The sequence below is a fragment of the Moschus berezovskii genome, chromosome 10 (assembly GCF_049115385.1).
Source record: "Moschus berezovskii isolate FMDL1 chromosome 10, NW_MosBer_1.0, whole genome shotgun sequence".
Lineage (NCBI taxonomy): Eukaryota > Metazoa > Chordata > Mammalia > Artiodactyla > Moschidae > Moschus > Moschus berezovskii.
In genome coordinates this window covers 91,191,346-91,212,806 of record NC_142469.1, presented here as the reverse complement: position 1 = coordinate 91,212,806, position 21,461 = coordinate 91,191,346, and the positions used below count along the sequence as shown (strand labels likewise).

General features: G+C 39.3%; 1 protein-coding gene across 2 annotated transcripts in view; it reads right to left on the bottom strand.

Moving 5' to 3' along the window:
• The window catches only part of ADGB (androglobin), a 181,504-nt gene extending 164,386 nt beyond the window's left edge, over window positions 1-17,118 (bottom strand). For both annotated transcript variants that reach the window (XM_088840947.1, XM_088840948.1), the window contains exon 1: window positions 16,989-17,118. In XM_088840947.1, the coding sequence (XP_088697073.1) occupies window positions 16,989-17,062 (74 nt within the window). In that variant the 5' untranslated portion in view covers window positions 17,063-17,118. The remainder of the gene's footprint in view (window positions 1-16,988) is intronic.
• Window positions 17,119-21,461: the final 4,343 nt, after the last annotated feature.

The window sequence follows — 21,461 nt, the reverse complement described above, 5'->3', positions numbered from 1 at the left end:
TACAGGACTTGAGTCTCCCAAGAAGGCACCCGGTGCCCTCTCGAGGAGGGTGAAAGCATAGGGCACCTTCTCGAGACAGTCTTAGAAGCCCGGGCAGGAAAGTGGGCAAGACGGGTCTCTAAGCTCTAAGGAATCAGCCAAGGAGAGAGAAAGAAAGAGAGAGAGAGAAAGACACGGGTTACCAAGCTCTGATGAAGCAAAAGTGCTTTAATTATTTTTCTGTTAGTACATATAGGCTGTGGTACAAGAAGTTTCTTTCGACTACAATAAAGATCAGGAAACCAAACATACAGCAACTGTTACCAAGGAAACAAGGGATTAATAATAGTCACAAGCTCAGGAGACAATCCATATCTCAAGAAAGGGGGTGGAGACTAAGCAGTTTTGCTGTAAAGAGAATGTTTACTAAAGGAGATTCAAGCCTGTCTCACACAATGACCTCAGTTCCTGGGAGCAGCTTGCTGCTCCTTTTGAAAAGAAACAAAGGATTTGTGAGAAACAGCATGTAGGAATCCTCCTGTTAAACACTCCCCGACAAATGACAAGTAGATCATTCTCAGAAGGATGAAATGGTTAAAATAGTGGGGGGTGGGGGGTGTTTAGGAGAAATATTTTATGATATTACTGCTGAAAAATGCTCAGAATTGAGAAAGACATGTCTTCAGATTGGAAAAAGCACAGCAACCAATAACAAAGCACAAGTGAGAGGTCAGGAGATGGAATTCTGAATCTAGGTTTATCAGCTGGAAATTATAGGCCAATGCTGAATATGAGAATCTGAGGAATTGAGCAAATAGTAGACAACATAAAGCAGTGAAGTGATGTCTTCTAAGCTGAGGTAAAATAACTGTCAACCTTGGAATTAAGACCCAGTTAAGCTCTTAGTCAAAAGTGAGATAGAAAAATTTATTTTAAATTAGATAAAAACATTTTTAAAATGTGAATTTACCATAACAGATTCTAGCCCTCCGCCCCCCAAAAAAAGTAATGAAGGATTTATCTTCAGGAAAGTAGGCATGAATCCAGAATTAAAATGTGGAATACAAGTTTGCAATGGTAAATAAATGAATCACTGCAACATTTTGGTAAGATTCTAAAACGTTATTTCGTGTAAACAAATAATGATAATAATGACTTCATTCTTTTGAAAGTATCCAAAATAAAAGAGATGGGAAAGGGAGGGAATTCTGACAGACACCAGTGTGCCTGAATTTTCTTTAGGAATAATACTAACTGTGGGCTTTATAGGACAATACTTAAAAATGAGTGTATTTTAAAAGATCAAGGATTGTTGGGATTTCCCTGGCGGTCCAGTGGTTAGGACTCTGCCTTTCCCTGGTAGGGGAATTAAAATCCTACAGGCCATGCAGTGTGGGGGAATAAAAAGAGGAATTGAGGAATGTGTTAGTCAATTTGGGCTGTTATAACATCATACCATAAAATCAGTGGTTTATAAACAATAGAAATATATTTTTCACAGTTCTGGAGTCTAGAAGTCTGACATCATGGTGCCAGCATGGTCAGGTTTTGATGAGAGCCTTCTTGTGTTTTGCAGATGACTGACTTTTCATTGTGTCCTCATATGGTACAAAGAGGTAGATAACTCTCTGGCCTTTTCTTATAAGGGCGCTAATTCCAAGCATGAGGACTTCACACTTATGAGCTTATTACTTCCCAAAGCCTCACCTCCAAATATCATCACACTGGGATAAGGTTTTAACAGATGCATTTTGGGGTAGACAGACATTCAGCCTATTGCAAGGGGTATTTCAAGAAATAAAATATAAAACTTCCAAACTAAGAAGAGAACAGAAGGAGTAGATCTGACATTAGGGAACAACTCACTATGCTTTGGGCAGAAGGGAAATAGGGAATACAGAATTTTAAAAACTAAGATCAAATGAACAAATATGACTGGAGACTAAAACATTTTAGAAAAAACACCATTTCAGAATGAGAAAGGAATCTCAACCAACAGTTCGCTTATTTTTAATTCACATTTATTGAACACCTGCTGTATGACAAGCACTAGATGATGGGGTTACAGACATGTAAATATATATCTACGTTCTTGAGTTTATTTTGTAAGGCAAGCAGGTAAACAGAAAATTTTAGAATAATGTGGTATGTGCAGAGATGGTAAATAAGGGGTATTGTGCCCAATGTGAGGCACTTAGGAGAAACTTCCCACAATAAATAGCATCTAAACGGTCTTGAAAGATAAGCACAAATTTTCCAGATTGAAAAAGGAGAAAGGACATCACTGTGAAAGGAAAACAGCATACAAGACAGAGGCAAGAAATAGCAGTGTGGGTTTAGAGAATTATGAACTCTTGAATATCTGCATAAGCATGCAGCACAAGGGAAGGGGAAATCAGGTGGGAGAAAAAGACAAGGTAGGCAGGCTGCCTCATTAAGGATTTTGTTGAGGCATTTGAACCTTATTTTGTAGTTATTGGTAACTTGGCCCACTATACCAAGAAAATGCTTTATTTTTAGAGACATATTATTTAGCATTTACTCATAACAGACCACTGTTTAAGACATGAAGTTTAAGGAAGGCTGAAGTTGTATTACAACTCAAAAGTGAGCACAATATAATTATGAACGTCTATTTCTGAGGTTATCTTCATAATATCTGGAAGTTGCATTCTTCAAATTAAAACTTCTGTATCACGATGTCTCCATTACACCAAAAACCAATTTTAAAAGATACAATATCTTTGTCACCCAATGGACTGTAGTGCACCAGGCTCCTCTGTCCATGGAATTTTCCAAGCAAGAATACTGGAGTGGGTTGTCATTTCCTCATCCAGGGATCTTCCTGACCCAGGGATTAGACTTGTGTCTCTTGCATTTGCAGGCATATTCTTTGCCAGTGTGCCCCTAGGAAGCAATATACACTGGCAATTATAGTCAGTTTGGAATTTTATTTTAAAGAATTCTATTCACATTTACAATATATAATTTGTGGATACATCTCTATCAGTTCAGTTCAGTAGCTCAGTCGTGTCCGAATCTTTGCGACCCAGTGAACCACAGCACGCCAGGCCTCCCTGCCCATCACTAACTCCCAGAGTTTACCCAAACCCATGTCCATTGAGTCAGTGATGCCATCCAACCATCTCATCCTCTGTCATCCCCTTCTCTTCCTGCCCTCAATCTTACGCAACATCAGGGTCTTTTCAAATGAGTCAGATATTCACATCAGGTGGCCAAAGTATTGGAGTTTCAGCTTCAACATCAGTCCTTCCAGTGAACACCCAAGGAATGATCTCCTTTAGGATGAACTGGTTGGATCTCCTTGTAGTCCAAGGGACTCTCAAGAGTCTTCTCCAGCACCACAGTTCAAAAGCATCAATTCTTCAGCACTCAGCTTTCTTTATGGTCCAACTCTCATATCCATACACAACTACTGGAAAAACCATAGCCTTGAGTAGATGGACCTTTGTTGACAAAGTAATGTCTCTTCTTTTTAATATGCTGTCTAGGTTGGTCATAACTTTCCTTCCAAGGAGTAAGCGTTTTTTAATTTCCTGGCTGCAATCACCATCTGCAGTGATTTTGGAGCCCAAAAACATAAAGTCAGCCATTGTTTCCACTGTTTCCCCATCTATTTGCCATGAAGTGATGGGACTGGCTGCCATGATCTCAGTTTTCTGAATGTTGAGCTTCAAGCCAACTTTTTCACTCTTCTCTTTCACTTTCATCAAGAGGCGCTTTAGTTCACTTCACTTTCTGCCATAAGGGTGGTGTCATCTGCATATCTGAGGTTATTGATATTTCTCCCGGCAATCTTGATTCCAGCTTGTGCTTCTTCCAGCCCAGTGTTTCTCATGATGTACTCTGCATATAAGTTAAATAAGCAGGGTGACAATAAACAGCCTTGACGTACTCCTTTCCTATTTGGAACCAGTCTGTTGTTCCATGTCCAGTTCTAACTGTTGCTTCCTGACCTGCATATAGGTTTCTCAAGAGGCAGGTCAGGTGGTCTGGTATTCCCATCTCTTGAAGAATTTTCCAGTTTGTTGTGATCCATGCAGTCAAAGGTTTTGGCATAGTCAATAAAGCAGAAGTAGATATTTTTCGGGAACTCTCTTGCTTTTTCAGCCATCCAGTGGATGTTGGCAATTTGATCGCTAGTTCCTCTGCCATTGCTAAAACCAGCTTAAACATCTGGAAATTCACAGTTCATGTATTGCTGAAACCTGGTTTGGAGAATTTGGGGCATTACTTTCCTAGCCTGTGAGATGAGTGCAATTGTGAGATAATTTGAGCATTCTTTGGCATTGCCTTTCTTTGGGATTGGAATGAAAACTGACCTTTTCCAGTCCTGTGGCCACTGCTGAGTTTTCCAAATTTGCTGACACATTGAGTACAGCATTTCCACAGCATCATCTTTTAGGATTTGAAATAGTTCAACTGGAATTCCATCATCTTCACTAGCTTTGTTTGTAGTGATGCATTCTAAGGCCCACTTGACTTCACATTCCATGATGTCTGGCTCTAGGTGAGTGATCACACCATCGTGATTATCTTGGTCATGAAGATCTTTTTTGTACAGTTCTTCTGTGTATTCTTGCCACCTCTTCTTAATGTCTTATGCTTCTGTTAGGTCCATACCATTTCTGTCCTTTATTGAGCCCATCTTTGCATGCAATGTTCCCTAGGTATCTCTAATTTTCTTGGAGATATCTAGTCTTTCCCATTCTATTGTTTTCCTCTATTTCTTTGCATCTCTATAAATACTGCTTTAAAACTTCTCATCTTAATAGTTAAAAATAAAATGTAGAATTTAAGTAATAAACCTGAGACATATGTACACTTTAGTTGGAGTAACAAATTTCAACTTAGCAATATTAGTAATTGCACTGAATGTAAGTATTCCAGATACCAAAATTAAAAGGGACAGATTATAAGATTAGATAAAAATCAAGATCCTACTGTATCTATAAGAAATACTTTGTATACATATAAATAAATCATAAAGGGATGGAAGAATATGTTCACATTAATAAAAACAAATGCTGTAAAGAGATTTCAGAACAGAGAATATTATCAGGGATTGAAAATTTTAACTTCATAATGATAGAAAAAGAAAATTCATTGAAATGATGTAATAAACCTAAACTTTTGTTAATACATGAATCAAAATCAGATAGACCTATAAGAATCAAAAGATAATTCATAAATATAGTGGAAATTAGAACTATCATTCATAATATCTGATAGAACAGGCTGATCAAAAATCAGTAGGGCTGTAGAAGATATAGAATATAGAATACCTTCCATCGAAATTGACTTAATTGACATTTTGCAGAACACTTCATGACAACAGATACATATTCTTTTCAAGAAAATATCATTTGTAATATCTAACAAGTCTCAATAAATTTAAAAGAATTCAAGTCATACAAAGTATGTTCTTTGGCCAATGGAAATTACATTAGAAATCTCTAACCAAAAAACCTAGAAACTTTGAAGATATTTGGAATGTAGATAAAATGTTTGTGATTAAACAATGTGTTAAAGAAGAAATAAAAAAGGTAGTTATGAAATATCTGGATTGAATAAAAATGAAAATATAACACATTACAATGTACAGGATGCCACTAAAGCAATAGGGGAAATTTATAGGACAAAGTATCTACATTAGAGAAGAGTCAGATCTTGGAACAAAGTACTATTTCCACCTTAAGAAATGGGGAAGAAGTAATCAAGTTAAATCTAAAATAAATTAATAAAAATCATGAGAGCAGGTTAATAGAATTAGAAAACAACAAAATGATCGAGAAAAATCAGCAAATCAAAAAGCTAGTTCTTTGATTGATTAAACTCTAGTCAGATTGATCAGGAATATAAGAGAGAAGATAAAAACTACCAATCAGAAATGGGAAAAGGGACATTATTACCAAACCCACAGACATTTAAAAGATAATCAGGAAATATTACAAACAATGTTATGTCTGTATATTTGATAACTTAGATGAAATGGATCAGTTTCCTGAAGAATACAAACTAAGAATACTCTGTAAAAAGAGATAGATTGGATTGGAGATATTGAATATCCCTGTATATATTTATTAACAAAGTGAATTTAGCATTAAGCATATTCCCACAAAGAAAACTCCAAACCCAAATGGTTTCACTGGTGAAGTCTATAAAATATCTAAGAAAGACATAACATTAATTCTGCACTAATTGCTGGCAGTAACATGAATGAATATCAGAATAATTATGATGAGGGAAAGAAGCCATATAAAAGCCACACAAAAGGAACTTTATAATTCCATTTATACAACACTTCAGAAAATGCAAACTAATCGACAGATTGCCTGGGGACTGAGGCTAGGGAAGGACAGAATAAAGGAATCACCAAGAGATCAAGGAAAGCTTTTCAAACTGTAGATCTGTTCATTATCTTGATTGTGTTGATGCTTTCATATGTGTGGAGGTACGTCCACATTCAGCAGAATGCATTCTTTAAATATGTATGTCAAATGCAATGTAATTTATTGTATGTCAAATTTATATCAGTAAGCCTGTTTCTAAGCAGAAATAAAAAGAAAAGCCTGTGGATTTTTAAAGTCAAATTTAGGAAAATCCAAATATCACTTTGTGATAGCAATATTACCTGTTATTAGAGTCATAAAATATAGTTAAATTAAATCATGATTCTGTGATATATTTGGCTGCCAAGTCATATGCAACAAAATATATTTTGTCTACATATTCTGTCTTTCATGTATACTATTCATGGCAAATTAAACCTTGTATAATTTGGAGTTAGGGAAAAAGTCAAAACTGTCCTTATATGTAGTAGAAATAGTTCATACTTGCATTAATATATATTTGATAATCTGGTTATTAATAAAATATCAATAAAACAACTTTTTAAAACTTAGAAGCACTTGTTAATCACCTACCTAGCAAAGATGACAAACTGATTAAAAAATTATTAGCTCGCTTAACAAGATTATTTAATATAATGAACCATATATTAATACATGTGTTGAAAACCAAAGAAAACTTTAGCTGACACAAAATCATTACAGACTTCTAAAAGAAGCCGTATCTTATTTACACACAAGCAGATACATTCTCCTATATATGTTTTATTTAGATTACTTCCACTGTAAGGATGTTAAAAGTTCAATAACGTGTGAGTCTGAAATTTTGCTATTATTTTCTTCAAGCATGCCGTTCAAGGTAAAGACATGATTTGATTCATAGTAGGAGGTAGTTTATTTATGCAATGTACAATCAGCATGCCTTATTAAGTAGGATCAGGTAATACCCTGAAGAAATCAGAATATGAATAGAATACACAATTGACTTAATTTGTTAGGGGCATTGTGAGCCATATTCTTCAGGAACATTGAATATGTGAAGAAATAAATTGTAACCACTAAAAAAAATTTAAATTAAAAATAGTTAAATCCAGATTGTTATGTCAACTTTTACTCACTTGGTTTGATGAAAATTATTTAATTGGGCATTTAACTTTAAAAGTTCAACATTTATCTATTTTTTAATACAATGTACTTGTGTGTGTATGAAAATAAATAGGTGAGGGAGAATGAGGTACAAACTTTCAATTATAAAATACATGAGTCAAAGGTAAGAAATGTACAGTGTAAGGAATATAGTCAATAATTAGGTAACAATAATATCTTTGTGTGATGATAGCAACTAGGCTTATCATGGTGATCATTTTGAAATATATAGAAATAGCAAATCACTACTTTGTATACCAGGACCTAATGGGGTATTGCAGGTCAATTAAACTTCAAAATCAAAGAAACAAACAAAACTCATAGAAAAAGAGGTCAGATTTGTAGCTACCATAAATGGGAGTGGGGAGGTGGAATTGGATGAAGGTAGCCTAAAGTTATAAACTTCCAGTCATAAATGAGTACTGAGGATATAAAGTATAAGATGATAAATATGCTTAATGCTGCTGTACATCATATATATGAAAGTTGCTAAAAGAATAAATCCTAAGAGTTCTTATCACAAGAAAATTTTTTTTTTCTAATTCTTGTTGTATCTACATGAGATGACAGGTTGTTCACTACACTTATTGTGGTAATTATTTCATGATGTATGTAAGTAAAATCTTCACAAAATGAATGCTGAGCCAAGGTAGAGAAGCAATTTGAAGGGAAAATCAAAATAATATGGAAACCAACTAGACATGATGGGCAAAGGTGGGTGAAGGTCAAAGATGACTGCTCTTGAAACTCAAGGTCACACAGATGGTAATAAGATTCTCTAAAATGAACAGGGGAAATCTACACAGTTGGGAGAGATAAAGATGACCTCCATCTTGAACTTATTTAACGTGGAGTAAGAGAGTACATCCAAGTGGATTTCTCCCTTTGAATTTGAGCTCAATTATATGGTCATGTATGGATGTGAGAGTTGGACTGTGAAGAAAGCTGATCGCTGAAGAATTGATGCTTTTGAACTGTGGTGTTGGAGAAGACTCTAGAGTCCCTTGGACTGCAAGGAGATCCAACCAGTCCGTTCTAAAGGAGATCAATCCTGGGTGTTCATTGGAAGGACTGATGCTAAAGCTGAAACTCCAATACTTTGGCCACCTCATGTGACGAGTTGACTCACTGGAAAAGACTCTGATGCTGGGAAAGGTTGGGGGCGGGAGGAGACGGGGACAACAGAGAATGAGTTGGCTGGATGGCATCACCAGCTTGATGGACATGAGTTTGAGTGAACTCCGGGAGTTGGTGATGGACAGGAAGGCCTGGCATGCTGTAATTCATGGGGTCGCAAAGAGTCGGACATGACTGAGCGACTGAACTGACTGACTGACTGACTGATATGATAAGAACCACAGGTGTTAATTCAGTCATATTTAATCATCATTGTTTTAGATGATCAAAAGGGATAAAGGAGAAGACAGCGAAATAAGACCATAGGAGAATGACTTAATTTGGGTGGGGGGGGGTGGAAGAAAGAAAACAGCAGGTTGGAGAGGAAGGAGAAATCTGGGAAGGGATAAGAGAGGGTAGATTTAGGTGGAGGAACATGTATTCCTGTGAGCCCTCTTGAGAGACGGGGAGAAACAAAGTGAGAGAGAGAATTGGAGGGGACTGCTTCTGCTGCTCTGATCCCATTGTACACAGGCCCCCAGGATCCCAAACTTCTGCCACTTTCCAGGATCTAATATGGTTGAGCAGCAAAGCTGATATTTTAAAGAGAAAAGACAAAACGCGGTATGAAAATACATGAAATAATGTCCTTAAAGACTTTAGCCAAAATCCATGAGAGAAACAACAGGTCCATAGTACCTGTGGGCTAGAACACACACAGGCTCCAATTAGCCTTATTTTTTTCTTTCCCTTTTAAACAACTCCTACTATTTTCTTCTTGAACTCATTCTTTGTCTGTGGTGCAAAGCAATCCCAAATCCCTCCTAGACTTTGACCCAGGGCGGAGTGAACACATGCTGTGTCCCGAATTTATAGTTAACACATTACAACTCTGAGCAGTTTGTACAGTACAGCCTTCACCTTCGACTGTGACCTCACCTGGTTAAACTCTCACTGTGTTTCTGGCTCAGACCTGGGCAAAAGCAGGCAAAACAGAGTATAATCCTTCCTGCTTCCTCTCCTTTTGCCTGTGTATCCACAAGGTTTGGTGAACTGTAGTAACCTTTTACATTAATTTATAACTAAATTAGACACAGGTTCCTCCTGAACTCAAGATTGAGTCGTAAAGAAATGGGAACAGAAAGGGCACATTAACTGAAGCAAAATATGTAATTTTGATATTCATCAGGTCAGAAGGATGAAATAAAAACAATCACAAAATATTTGGACTACGGTATTCATTTGGCACCAGAAAAAACATATAATTATATATATATACATTCACTTCTGATAAAAAGTTTACTTTAATATGTACCATATGTTAATTAAGCCATACAAATCAGCATGGCTATAAACTTAGACTCTGGAGTTAACTAGCCTGAACCTACCTTAGGAAAGAATATAACAAAATTTCAAAGCACCTAGTTGAATACTTCTGACAACATATACATGTCTTATTTGCGAAGGGTCAAAGAGAGAAAGATTAGTAATATTTCTACCCAATATTTCATATTATATAAATTATATGAAATTACAAAAATTATATAAAAGTTATATTTCTGATGTCTTAGATACAGATTTTAGTAATTTTTATCTCACATTAATAGTTTATAGATTATTTAATTCCTTAATTCCAATAATCTTTTACCTGTAAATGTCAAAATAATAGTAAAGCCAAATAAAATATTTTTCAGTAACCACGTTTGATTGAGGTAATATTACTTTGATCATTTAGAAGCACTAGCAACAGTGCTGTGAGTTTCAGAGTACAAATTTGATTTTGTTTTTAGGTAACCCTGAGGTACAAATTCCATGAGTTTTTACATTTAAAATCTTTTTAATCTAACAATTTCTACTCCTCTAATAATGATGTAAACTGAGAAGGAACAATTTCTTCTCCAAAACTAGACAAAATAAAAACTGGTTGATTAAAAAAAAAAAAAAGGTTCATTGACAGAAATGATTGTTAACCCATGTCAAGTTTCAACAGGTTATTAAACAAATGCTCAGATTAATATTATTTCAAAGGGTGAACTAGTGGCAGACCCCACTAAAACTGACAGGGTATTCCTATCCTCATTGAGCAGGGCTTTCTAGCTGAGATACTTATATTTTAAAAATATACAACAGATATGTATATAGTGCCCTAATCTGTGCCAGGGATTCCCTGGTGGCTCAGATGGTAAAGCATCTGCCTGCAATGTGGGAGACCCAGGTTCAATCCCCGGGTTGGGAAGATCCCTTGGAGAAGGAAATGGCGACCCATTCCAGTATTCTTGCCTAGAAAATTCCATAGATGGAGGAGTCTGGTGAGCTACAGTCCATGGGGTCGCAAAGAGTCAGACACGGCTGAGTGAGTTCACTTCACTTCAATCTGTGCCAAGTGAGTGTTGCCCTGTGTCCCTGGGATAATTGACAGGGCCTCTTCCCTCTGGGTCTGAGTCTCTGATTCTGAGTCAGAGGGTTTTACGGCCAAGCTGCCACAGCAGATTTCTATTTTAACTAAAAGTTCACTCACCAGTGCTGTGCTGTGCTTAGTCACTCAGTCATGTCTGACTCTATGCAACACCATGGACTACAGCCCGCCAGGCTCCTCTGTCCATGGAGATAACCCAGGCAAGAATACTGGAGTAAGTTGCCTTGCCTTCCTCTAGGGCATCTTCCCAATCCAGGAATAGAACCGAGGTCTCCCTTATTGCAGGCGAATATTTTACCATCTGAGCCACCAGGGAAGCCCCCTGTCACCAAAGGTCACATTTTAAATTGCAAGTCCTTAAGACATTAGCTGGTGAGGTCCTCAGAGGGTCCTGGGAACCATAAAACTCACTGTGAATCCTGAGCTGTTTTCTTCTCTGCTTCTCTTCCTTCTCTGCCCTTTTCTGTGGCGCTATAAGGACTAGACCTAGAGTTATAAAAACCATCTCTCTCTCTCTCTAGTTCTCACACACATTTTTTTTTTCTTTTTGACTTCTGGTGGTAGAGGAATAGGTTATCTATTATCTATCAACCACTAATGCATGGTTTAATTTAAGCAGCTCTTTCTTGGACTTGGTATAACCAATAATTCACTTAATTTAATCCTCAGTAAGATATGTTTTCTTCTATTTTATGTTGCTTGCATGGTATTAATCATAATTCCACTCTTGTAGTAGTCTTGTTTTCAATGTTTTGTATAAACAAATATGTTGATCTTTTTTTGAGAATTCTATGAAATTTAAATGCACACTTCTGTAAGTATAGAAAAACTTGAGCTTTTGAAACATATTACACCCTGTTTTGAAAAGAGGTCTAACTATATTCAATACCCTATGATAAACCATAATGAAAAAGAATGTGTATATGTATATGTGTGTGTATAACTGAATCACTTTGCTGTACAGCAAAAATTAATGCAACACTGTAAATCAATTATACAGCAATAAAATACATTTTTAAAGGGGTCTAATAGATAGTATATTAAAAAGCAGAGATATTCAGTTTAGTTCAGTTCAGTCGCTCAGTCATGTCTGACTCTTTGCGACCCCATGAATCACAGCACGCCAGGCCTCCCTGTCCATCACCAACTCCCAGAGTTCACTCAAACTCATGTCCATCGAGTCGGTGATGCCATCCAGTCATCTCATTCTCTGTCATCCCCGTCTCTTCCCACCCCCAATCCTTCCTAGCATCAGACTCTTTTCCAGTTGCCAACAAAGGTCCGTCTAGTCAAAGCTATGGTTTTTCCAGTGGTCATGTATGGATGTGAGAGTTGGACTGTGAAGAAAGCTGATCGCCGAAGAATTGATGCTTTTGAACTGTGGTGCTGGAGAAGACTCTTGAGAGTCCCTTGGACTGCAAGGAGATCCAACCAGTCCATTCTAAAGGAGATCAATCCTGGGTGTTCATTGGAAGGACTGATGCTAAAGCTGAAACTGCAATACTTTGGCCACCTCATGCAACCAGTTGACTCACTGGAAAACACTCTGATGCTGGGAGGGATTGGGGGCGGGAGGAGAAGGGGACAACAGAGAATGAGATGGCTGGATGGCATCACCAACTCAATGGATAAGAGTTTGAGTGAACTCCAGGAGTTGGTGATGGACAGGGAGGCCTGGCATGCTGTGATTCATGGGGTCGCAAGAGTAGCACATGACTGAGCGACTGAACTGAACTGAATGATATTTCATCATCTGTAAGAATCTGGAAGGTTGCATAATTCTTGTTAGTTAAACAAATTTTGTTTGTTTGACCTTGGTTTTAGTGTTCTATTGGAAGTGGAACAAAATTATGGAAGTATAAGCAGCAAATTGTATCCCTATCTAAAACTTCTCATTAAAGTTCTAAATATATTAGCATTTCAAGTGTAAGCATTAACACTTCTAATAACTTTTAATACTTGGATTGCATGGCTTCTTCTCCTTCTTTTCAGTTGTCTGTCATCTACACCCAGACTTATATTCAGTACTTCTAAGATCAAATGTTTGGCTTCTGTCACTACAAATCCTTCCAGTGGCATCTAATCAATGAAAGTAACTTTGCAGGGCATACTAGTTTTCATACTAAGCTTCCCAGGAGGTTCTATTAGTAAAGAATCTCCTTGCCAATGCAGGATACATAAAAGATGCTGATTTGATCCCTGGGTCAAGAAGATAGCTTGGAGTCTTCTCCAACACCACAGTTCAAAAGCATCAATTCTTCGGCGATCAGCTTCTTTCAAATTGTTATTAGGTACTAATAATGAAAGACATGGAAACCACTCCAGTATTCTTGTCTGGGAAATCCCATGGAGAGAGTAGCCTGGTAGGCTACAGTCCATGCAATCTCAAAGAGTTGGATATGGCTGAAGTAGCTTATCATGCAAGTGCACAGAGTTTTAAAAAATCTGAAAGAATCATGGAAGTTTGGAGTTAGAGAAGAAAAAAAGAGCAGGAAAGACAGGGAATGTTGAAATGGGAGCAATTTCAAGTAGATGGCCCTTCATGTAAAGGAGAAAAACTTGAATACTTGAAGAGAAAAATGACATGTCCAATGTCAGAAAAAATGGTCCAAAGGTGAGCCCTATATCAGAGATTTTATTCTTGCTGATACAAAGAAATGGGGAATACATAAAATAGAAATAAATTAATCTAATGTAAAAACTGACAGCTTAGTTACCTGGCATACTTATTCTTGGTGATTCAAAGCCATATTTATTTATGACTTTGGTGACAACTGGACATACAGTGTTCTGCTTTTTAAGTTGAAACATTTCAGTCTTTTAATTTTTCCAAAAGTGGACCAGATCAGAAAGGTAGGGAGAATTGGGGTTCAATCATATTTAGAAAGAATGAAACCAAGCTAGGTAAATAAACTATGAACTCAATTAATAAACAAATGGCAAATGGTTATTCTGTGCTAGCCACTCAGCTAGGCAAAAGCCAGACATGGTCCTGTCCCCAGTTTGACACATAAGTTTAGAGAATACAAGAAATTTGTTACAGATGGCAGCTGTAGGACACTAAGGTCTAATGGGACAGTCACTTTCAAAGCTCTGAATACATCTTCTCTCACTTCTGTACTCGGGACCATGTCAGGGTTAGTTGCATTTATTGGATGTATAACCATAAGGTGTGGTGAAATAATAGCATATAAAAACTTACACTGTCACCAGTATATTTCAAGTGACAATTACATTGGAGCCTTGCTAGACTTTGATCCCTGGGCTCCATACTACTGTGTGCTTAGTCACCTGGTTGTGTCTGACTCTGTGACCCCATGGACTACAGCCCACCAGGGTCCTCTGTCCATGGGGATTCTCCAAGCAAGAATACTGGAGTGTGTTGCCTCTTCCAGGGGAATCTTTCCAATCCAGGTATCAAACCCAGGTCTCTAGCATTGCAGGCAGATTCTTTACCAACAGAGCCACCAGGAAAGCCCATGCTAGGTGACATCTAAATCAATGACTTGTCCTGATGTCTATCATTAGTTCTTCAGTAAAACTTAGAGGATAAACATGATTTACAATGGACTTCATGTCCTATTAGATGTTACAGCAAAATCTAATGATTTAATGTTTAATACACAATAGCTAATTTCTAGCAAAGCCTAGATATTGTATAACTATTTGTCCTTACCTTTATTTTCATAAATATATATTTATGTACTTTTATTGCTATAGTTCAATTCAGATGTTTTCAGGAAAAAATAAGCATCGTCTCAAAAAGAAATGGGATGCCCCAGTAAGGAAAGAGTTAACAGCTTATCTGCAGGGATCTTATCTTTATCATGTGATAGAATCACCACAAAACTAGGCCAGGTACTGTGTTTCACGGTATCTAGTTTGAACAGTTTTGTTTTTTTTTTTAAATGGGAGTTAACAATCTCAACTCTTTCAGCATATAAACTCTCTCAAATCAAAGCTCCTTAAGAGCTGTGAGCCTTTAATGTGCATTAATTATAATCATCACTAAGTTTGCTTTCTTTTTTTGGTGTATTCAAAAACTCTTTTGCAATCCTGTTATTGTTTCTTATTTAATCACTGTCATTCACTCATTCATTAAATAAATATTTTTGAGTGCCTCCTGTATATGACACAAACATCACTCAAGGTACTTAGGATTCAATAGTGTATAAAATTATTGCCTTCACGGAACTCTTATTTTTATTAGGATGACATATGAATAACCATAATTTTAAAACAAAATATATAGCATGCTAATGAGAAAAACAATTAATGACAAAGTAAAATATATAGTATATTAATAAGAAAAATAATCAATGACAAAGTGCAAAGGAAAGACAGGGAGTTTTTGGTTTTGTCAGAAAAGTGGGGACTGCAACTTTAAACCAGCTGGCTAAAGAAGCTAACATGAGCAAATGGCATTGAGTTAGATATCTGAAAGACATGAGGGAGAAAGCCATATGGAAATGGCTTTCTAGCAGAGGAATAGCCAGAGCAAAGGCCCTGGGGTAGGTGTTCCAGGATGTGAAAAGGACAGTATGGGAACAAGGGGGAAAGTAAAGTCGGAAATAAGAGGGGAAAAGGGAAAAGAGCCTGATTCTATGTATAACAGTGTAGGACTGTCCGACACTGGTATGTATCACGAGAGCAGTTCTGTTAAAAATGACTTATGTATGTAAAATAATAACTGAAATGTAAGTTACTAATAAAATGAATGGATCATCTGCCAGGAAGCTAGAAGCCTGCTTATGAGAGAGAACAGAACTGGGAACAAGAGAATCTCAGACATGGGAATAAATGTGGGAGAGGAGTTCAGGGAGAGAAGAAGTTTAAAGAGAAGGCATCAGTGAACAAAAGTTCAACACGGGATGCTTCAGGTGAAGACAGAGATGAAGAACTGCTGCTGCTGCTAAGTCACTTCAGTCGTGTCCAACTCTGTGCGACCCCATAGATGGCAGCTCACCAGGCTCCTCTGTCCATGGGACTCTCCAGGCAAGAAGACTAGAGTGGGCTGCCATTTCCTTCTCCAGTGCATGCTAAGTCGCTTCAGTCATGTCTGACTCTGTGTGACCCCATGGACAGCAGTCCACCAGGCTCCTCTGTCCACAGGATTCTCCAGGCAAGAACACTGGAGTGGGTTGCCATTTCCTTCTCCGAGATGAAGAACTAGGCATCCAAAATCTAAGAGTCCAGGTAAAAACAATTTACAGTCCACCCGTCACAGGCACAGTGGGGAAAACATGAATGATCCCCCTGAAGTAGGTTTAGCAGCTGGCGCTCTCTTATAAATTTTGTAAGTTCAAAGGGGGTAGGGTGACATAATAAGGACTTACATACACAGCAAAAACCACCCCAGATCAGAGAGGCATCATTTAGATTCCATGAACTAGAGTCTGTATACTTTATTGGAGTAAATGTTAGTAACGTGAATTACATATCGATACGGTTTTAACTTTTAAAAACCATTTCATGTCTGATAGAATCTGACTGAAGCTCGTGAGTTGTTGGTTGGGGCAAATACAAACTAAGGATTCATCAGCAAGGTGAAAGGTCTCTCTACATGAGACTGGGCCCATGCAGATGTGGTCCTAACCTTGAGCATCGCCTCTCTGGTAGGGAAGCTGCAGCCCTTTCAAGTGCCTGGGTGGACCCTGAAGGAAAGGAGCGGCAGGAAAGGGTGGGAGGTTCGTGGACTGGAGCCAGAAGTGCAACCACCCCGCAAAGCAGCTGAAACAGGGAAACCAGGGGCTCTGGGAGGAAGTGGATCCAGGCAGGCATGGACGAAAAATGAGGGCAAGAATTTCCCAGGTCCGGTTTCTCACAGACGGTAAAAAAGCTGGAGGAGGCCATCTAAACTCCTGCCTTGGCAGAGTTTGCTACAGGGAAGCAGAGTCGGGATAAGGGGAAAGGACAAAGGATCAAGCCCGCGGTGGGATGGGCAGACAGAGGTCCCTTACTCTTTAGATTTATCCGATCCGTGCGCCGAGTTGATACGAAGCACCTCTTTCTTCTTGGCTTGTTTGGTGGTCATGGCAGAGGTAGCCCCAGGCAGGAGCTGAGCTCTGAGCTCTGAGCCGCCTCTGCCGCCCTGGCTACGCGTCTGCCGTTGCTAGGAGACGGCCAGTTCGCGTCCTGCAGCCGCGGCACAGGTGCTGGTCAGGTTTTAGCTGGGGCGGCCCTAGCGAAGGCAGCTCTAAAGTTGCAAAGGGCCTGCGAACGCCTAAGAGCTCAGGTCTCCCCAGCGGGGTGGAAATCTAGGGGTTGGGTGTCCGAAGGAAGCCGGCCCGGGCTTGGATTTGACCATAGGATTGATAGGTTGTGATAAACAGGAGTTTTTCTATCAGGTTGACTCTGCCAGGCTTTGCTCTTCGAAAGCATATACATCGATAAAGTCTTTTGGATTTGAAGACATATAATAGTCTTCCAGGTGGCGCTAGTGATAAAGAACTGGTCTGTCAATGCAGGAGACTTAAGAGACCAGGGTTCCATCCCTGGGTAGGGAAGATCCCCTGGAGGAGGAAACAGTAACCCACTCCAGTATTCTTGTCTGGGAAATCCCATGGGCAGAGGAGCCTAGCAGGCTACAGTCCATGGGGTGCCCAAGAGTGGGACACGACTGAAGCGACTTAGCACACAACTGTGCAAATTCCCTTTCCCCAGGTCTTTCCTCCTTTGAACAAGTTCCTCTACTAATAATTAAGGAGACATTATGGACACAGTGAATTTGTCAGTGGCTCAATAGAGGTTTCAATAATGAGTACAGTGGGTGCAGGGGGATCTTTGCAGGGAAGGCAAGATCATGATCTTAGTCTCTTAAGGTTTGATAATGATGATGTCTGTGATTAAATAAGTTTGGGTCTGGGTTGTTCACATGAAAGAATAAATCCAGGTCATGGAATTGAGTGGCCTTTAATAATTTACTTAAGAAGACGTTGGAGCCAGAAGACCCGAATTGAAGCAAACCCAGACCAATTAAGCCTCTGGCTTAATGGTCATTCCAGCTGATATTTATAGTTATCTTGCCTTGGGCAAGTTCTTCATTTTAAGCCTCCAGTTTACTTGCTTCTACTTACTTGGGTTTCCCTCATAGCTCAGTTGATAAAGAATCTCCCTGCAATTCAGGAGACCTGAGTTCGATCCCTGGGTTAGGAAGATCCCCTGGAGGAGGAAATGGCAGCCCACTCCATTAGTCCAGAGTAATCCAATAGAAAGAGGAGCCTGGGAGGCAACAGTCAATGGAGTCGCAAGAGTCCAAGAGTCAGACACGACTTAGCAACTAACACAAGTATCTTATGAGGATAAATGAGATGTATTTAAAATGCTTAGCACACAATGAAAGCACAGAAAATAGGGGCTCCTGCTTCAAAATGCCTTCAAAGACCAGGCAGAAAATGTGAATGAATGAAGCTGAGAAATGCTTACACTGGAAACACTTTTAAGGGCATTAAAATAAAACCAAATATTACTCTGGCCCAATATAATCTCAGTTTAGAGAGATTTAACCATCTGCAAGCCTGAGATTTACAGCCCCTCATATTAGATGGCCTCTTCTATTAGCTTAGAGATAATTGTGTGTGTGTGTGTTTAGTCGCTCAGTCATGTCCAACTTTTTGAGACCCCATGGACTGTAGTTGGCCAGGCTCCTCAGTCCATGGGGATTCTCCAGGCAAGAATACTGGAATGGGTTGCCATGCCCTCTTGGGGGATCTTCCCAACCCATGGATTGAACCCAGGTCTCCTACATTGCAGGAGGATTCTTTACTGTTTGAGCCATCTTCAGTTCAGTTCAGTCGCTCAGTCGTGTCTGACTCTCCGCGACACCATGAATCACAGCACGCCAGGCCTCCCGGTCCATCACCATCTCCCGGAGTTCACTCAAACTCATGTCCATAGAGTCGGTGATGCCATCCAGCCATCTCATTCTCTGTTGTCCCCTTCTCCTTCTGCCCCCAACCTTTCCCAGCATCAGAGTCTTTTCCAGTGAGTCAACTCGTCGCATGAGGTGGCCAAAGTATTGCAGTTTCAGCTTTACCATCAGTCCTTCCAATGAACACCCAGGATTGATCTCCTTTAGAATGGACTGGTTGGATCTCCTTGCAGTCCAAGGGACTCTCAAGAGTCTTCTCCAACACCACAGTTCAAAAGCATCAATTCTTCGGCAATCAGCTTTCTTCACAGTCCAACTCTCACATCCATACATGACCACGGGAAAAACCATAGCCTTGACTAGACGGACCGTGGTTGGCAAAGTAATGTCTCTGCTTTTTAATATACTATCTAGGTTGGTCATAACTTTCCTTCCAAGGAGTAAGCGTCTTTTAATTTCCTGGGTGCAGTCAGCATCTGCAGTGATTTTGGAGCCCCAAAATATAAAGTCTGACACTATCTCCACTGTTTTTCCATCTATCTCCCATGAAGTGATGGGACCAGATGCCATGATCTTTGTTTTCTGAATGTTGAGCTTCAAGCCAACCTTTTCACTCTCCTCTTTCACTTTCATCAAGAGGCTTTTGAATTCCTCTTCACTTTCTGCCATAAGGGTGGTGTCATCTGCATATCTGAGGTGATTGATATTTCTCCCGGCAAGCTTGATTCCAGCTTGTGCTTCTTCCAGCCCAGCGTTTCTCATGATGTACTCTGCATATAAATTAAATAAGCAGGGTGACAATACACAGACTTGACGTACTCCTTTTCCGATTTGGAACCAGTCTGTTGTTCCATGTACAGTTCTGAGTGTTGCTTCCTGACCTTCATACAGGTTTCTCAAGAGGCAAGTCAGGTGGTCTGGTATTCCCACCTCTTTCAGAATTTTCCACAGTTTATTGTGATCCACACAGTCAAAGGCTTTGGCATAGTCAATGAAGCAGAAATAGATGTTTTTCTGGAACTCTCTTGCTTTCTCCATGATCCAGCGGATGTTGGCAATTTCATCTCTGGTTCCTCTGCCCTTTCTATAACCTGCTTGAACATCTGGGAGTTCACGGTTCACATATTGCTGAAGCCTGGCTTGGAGAATTTTGAGCATGACTTTACTAGCGTGTGAGATGAGTGCAATTGTGTGGTAGTTTGAGCATTCTTTGGCATTGCCTTTCTTTGGGGTTGGAATGAAAACTGACCTTTTCCAGTCCTGTGGCCACTGCTGAGTTTTCCAAATTTGCTGGCATATTGAGTGCAGCACTTTCACAGCATCATCTTTCAAGATTTGAAATAGCTCAACTGGAATTCCATCACCTCCACTAGCTTTGTTCGTAGTGATGCTTTCTAAGGCCCACTTGACTTCACATTCCAAGATGTCTGGCTCTAGATGAGTGATCACGTTATCGTGACTATCTTGGTTGTGAAGATCTCTTTTGTACAGTTCTTCTCTGTATTCTTGCCACCTCTTCTTAATATCTTCTGCTTCTGTTAGGTCCATACCATCTTCATTTCAGTTCAGTCGCTCAGTCGTGTCCGACTCTCTGCAACCCCTTGAGTCACAGCACGCCAGGCTTCCCTGTCCATCACCAACTCCCGGAGTTCACTCAAACTCATGTCCACACAGTTGGTGATGCCATCCAGCCATCTCATTCTCTGTCGTCCCCTTCTCCTCCCGCCCTCAACCCTTCCCAGCATCAGAGTCTTTTCCAGTGAGTCAACTCGTCGCATGAGGTGGCCAAAGTATTACAGCATCTTACCCATCTTTAAATAAAGCCTTTCCCTCTGTCCTTGGAACTTGTCATTGACCCAGATCTGCGGGTGAGAAGCAGGTTACTGAAAAGCAAATCTTTCAACTGCTCTGAGGAATCAATGCCTAGACTCTTTCATTCAGTGTGGTTTTGCTTTGTCAGACTGTGTTAGTCTTATTGGGGTTTACATAGGTGACAATCAGACAGCAACCTCTTTGTATTCTATCTGCAAGGTAAATGATTTCTATCAGCTGTGCTAATATTATGACTGCAGAAATGCCCTACAAACAGCTGTATATGTGAAGAGAATGAAGACATCTTGAGCACTCTGCCTCATTTATCACAGGGCTGAGATTTCCAGAGAACTCTCCTGAATGAAAGTAAAGGATCAAGCTTCATGAAAATAGTATTTTAATACTAAATCTGATTAGTGTCATCCATGCAAAGTCATAAGCATATACGAAGACTATTGGGTAAAAATAGCACAGTTTTAAGCAACCAACCCATGGATGGGCGAGTTTCCTCTTGAGCAAGGGCCATCCCTGAAGCCATAGTTAATGGCAAGATGCAAGGCCATTACAGAGGAGTCTGTCCTTCAGCTGGAAATCAGATTATCTGCAGCCAACACATATTCTACAGATGAAGAACCCCAAACCAAGAGAAGAGCAAATGTCCTGCCAAAAGGTGCTTGGCTTCTTGGTAGCAGAATTTAAACAAGAGTAAATAAATGGAGGCGCCCTGGTTTAAGCCAAACATATCACTACT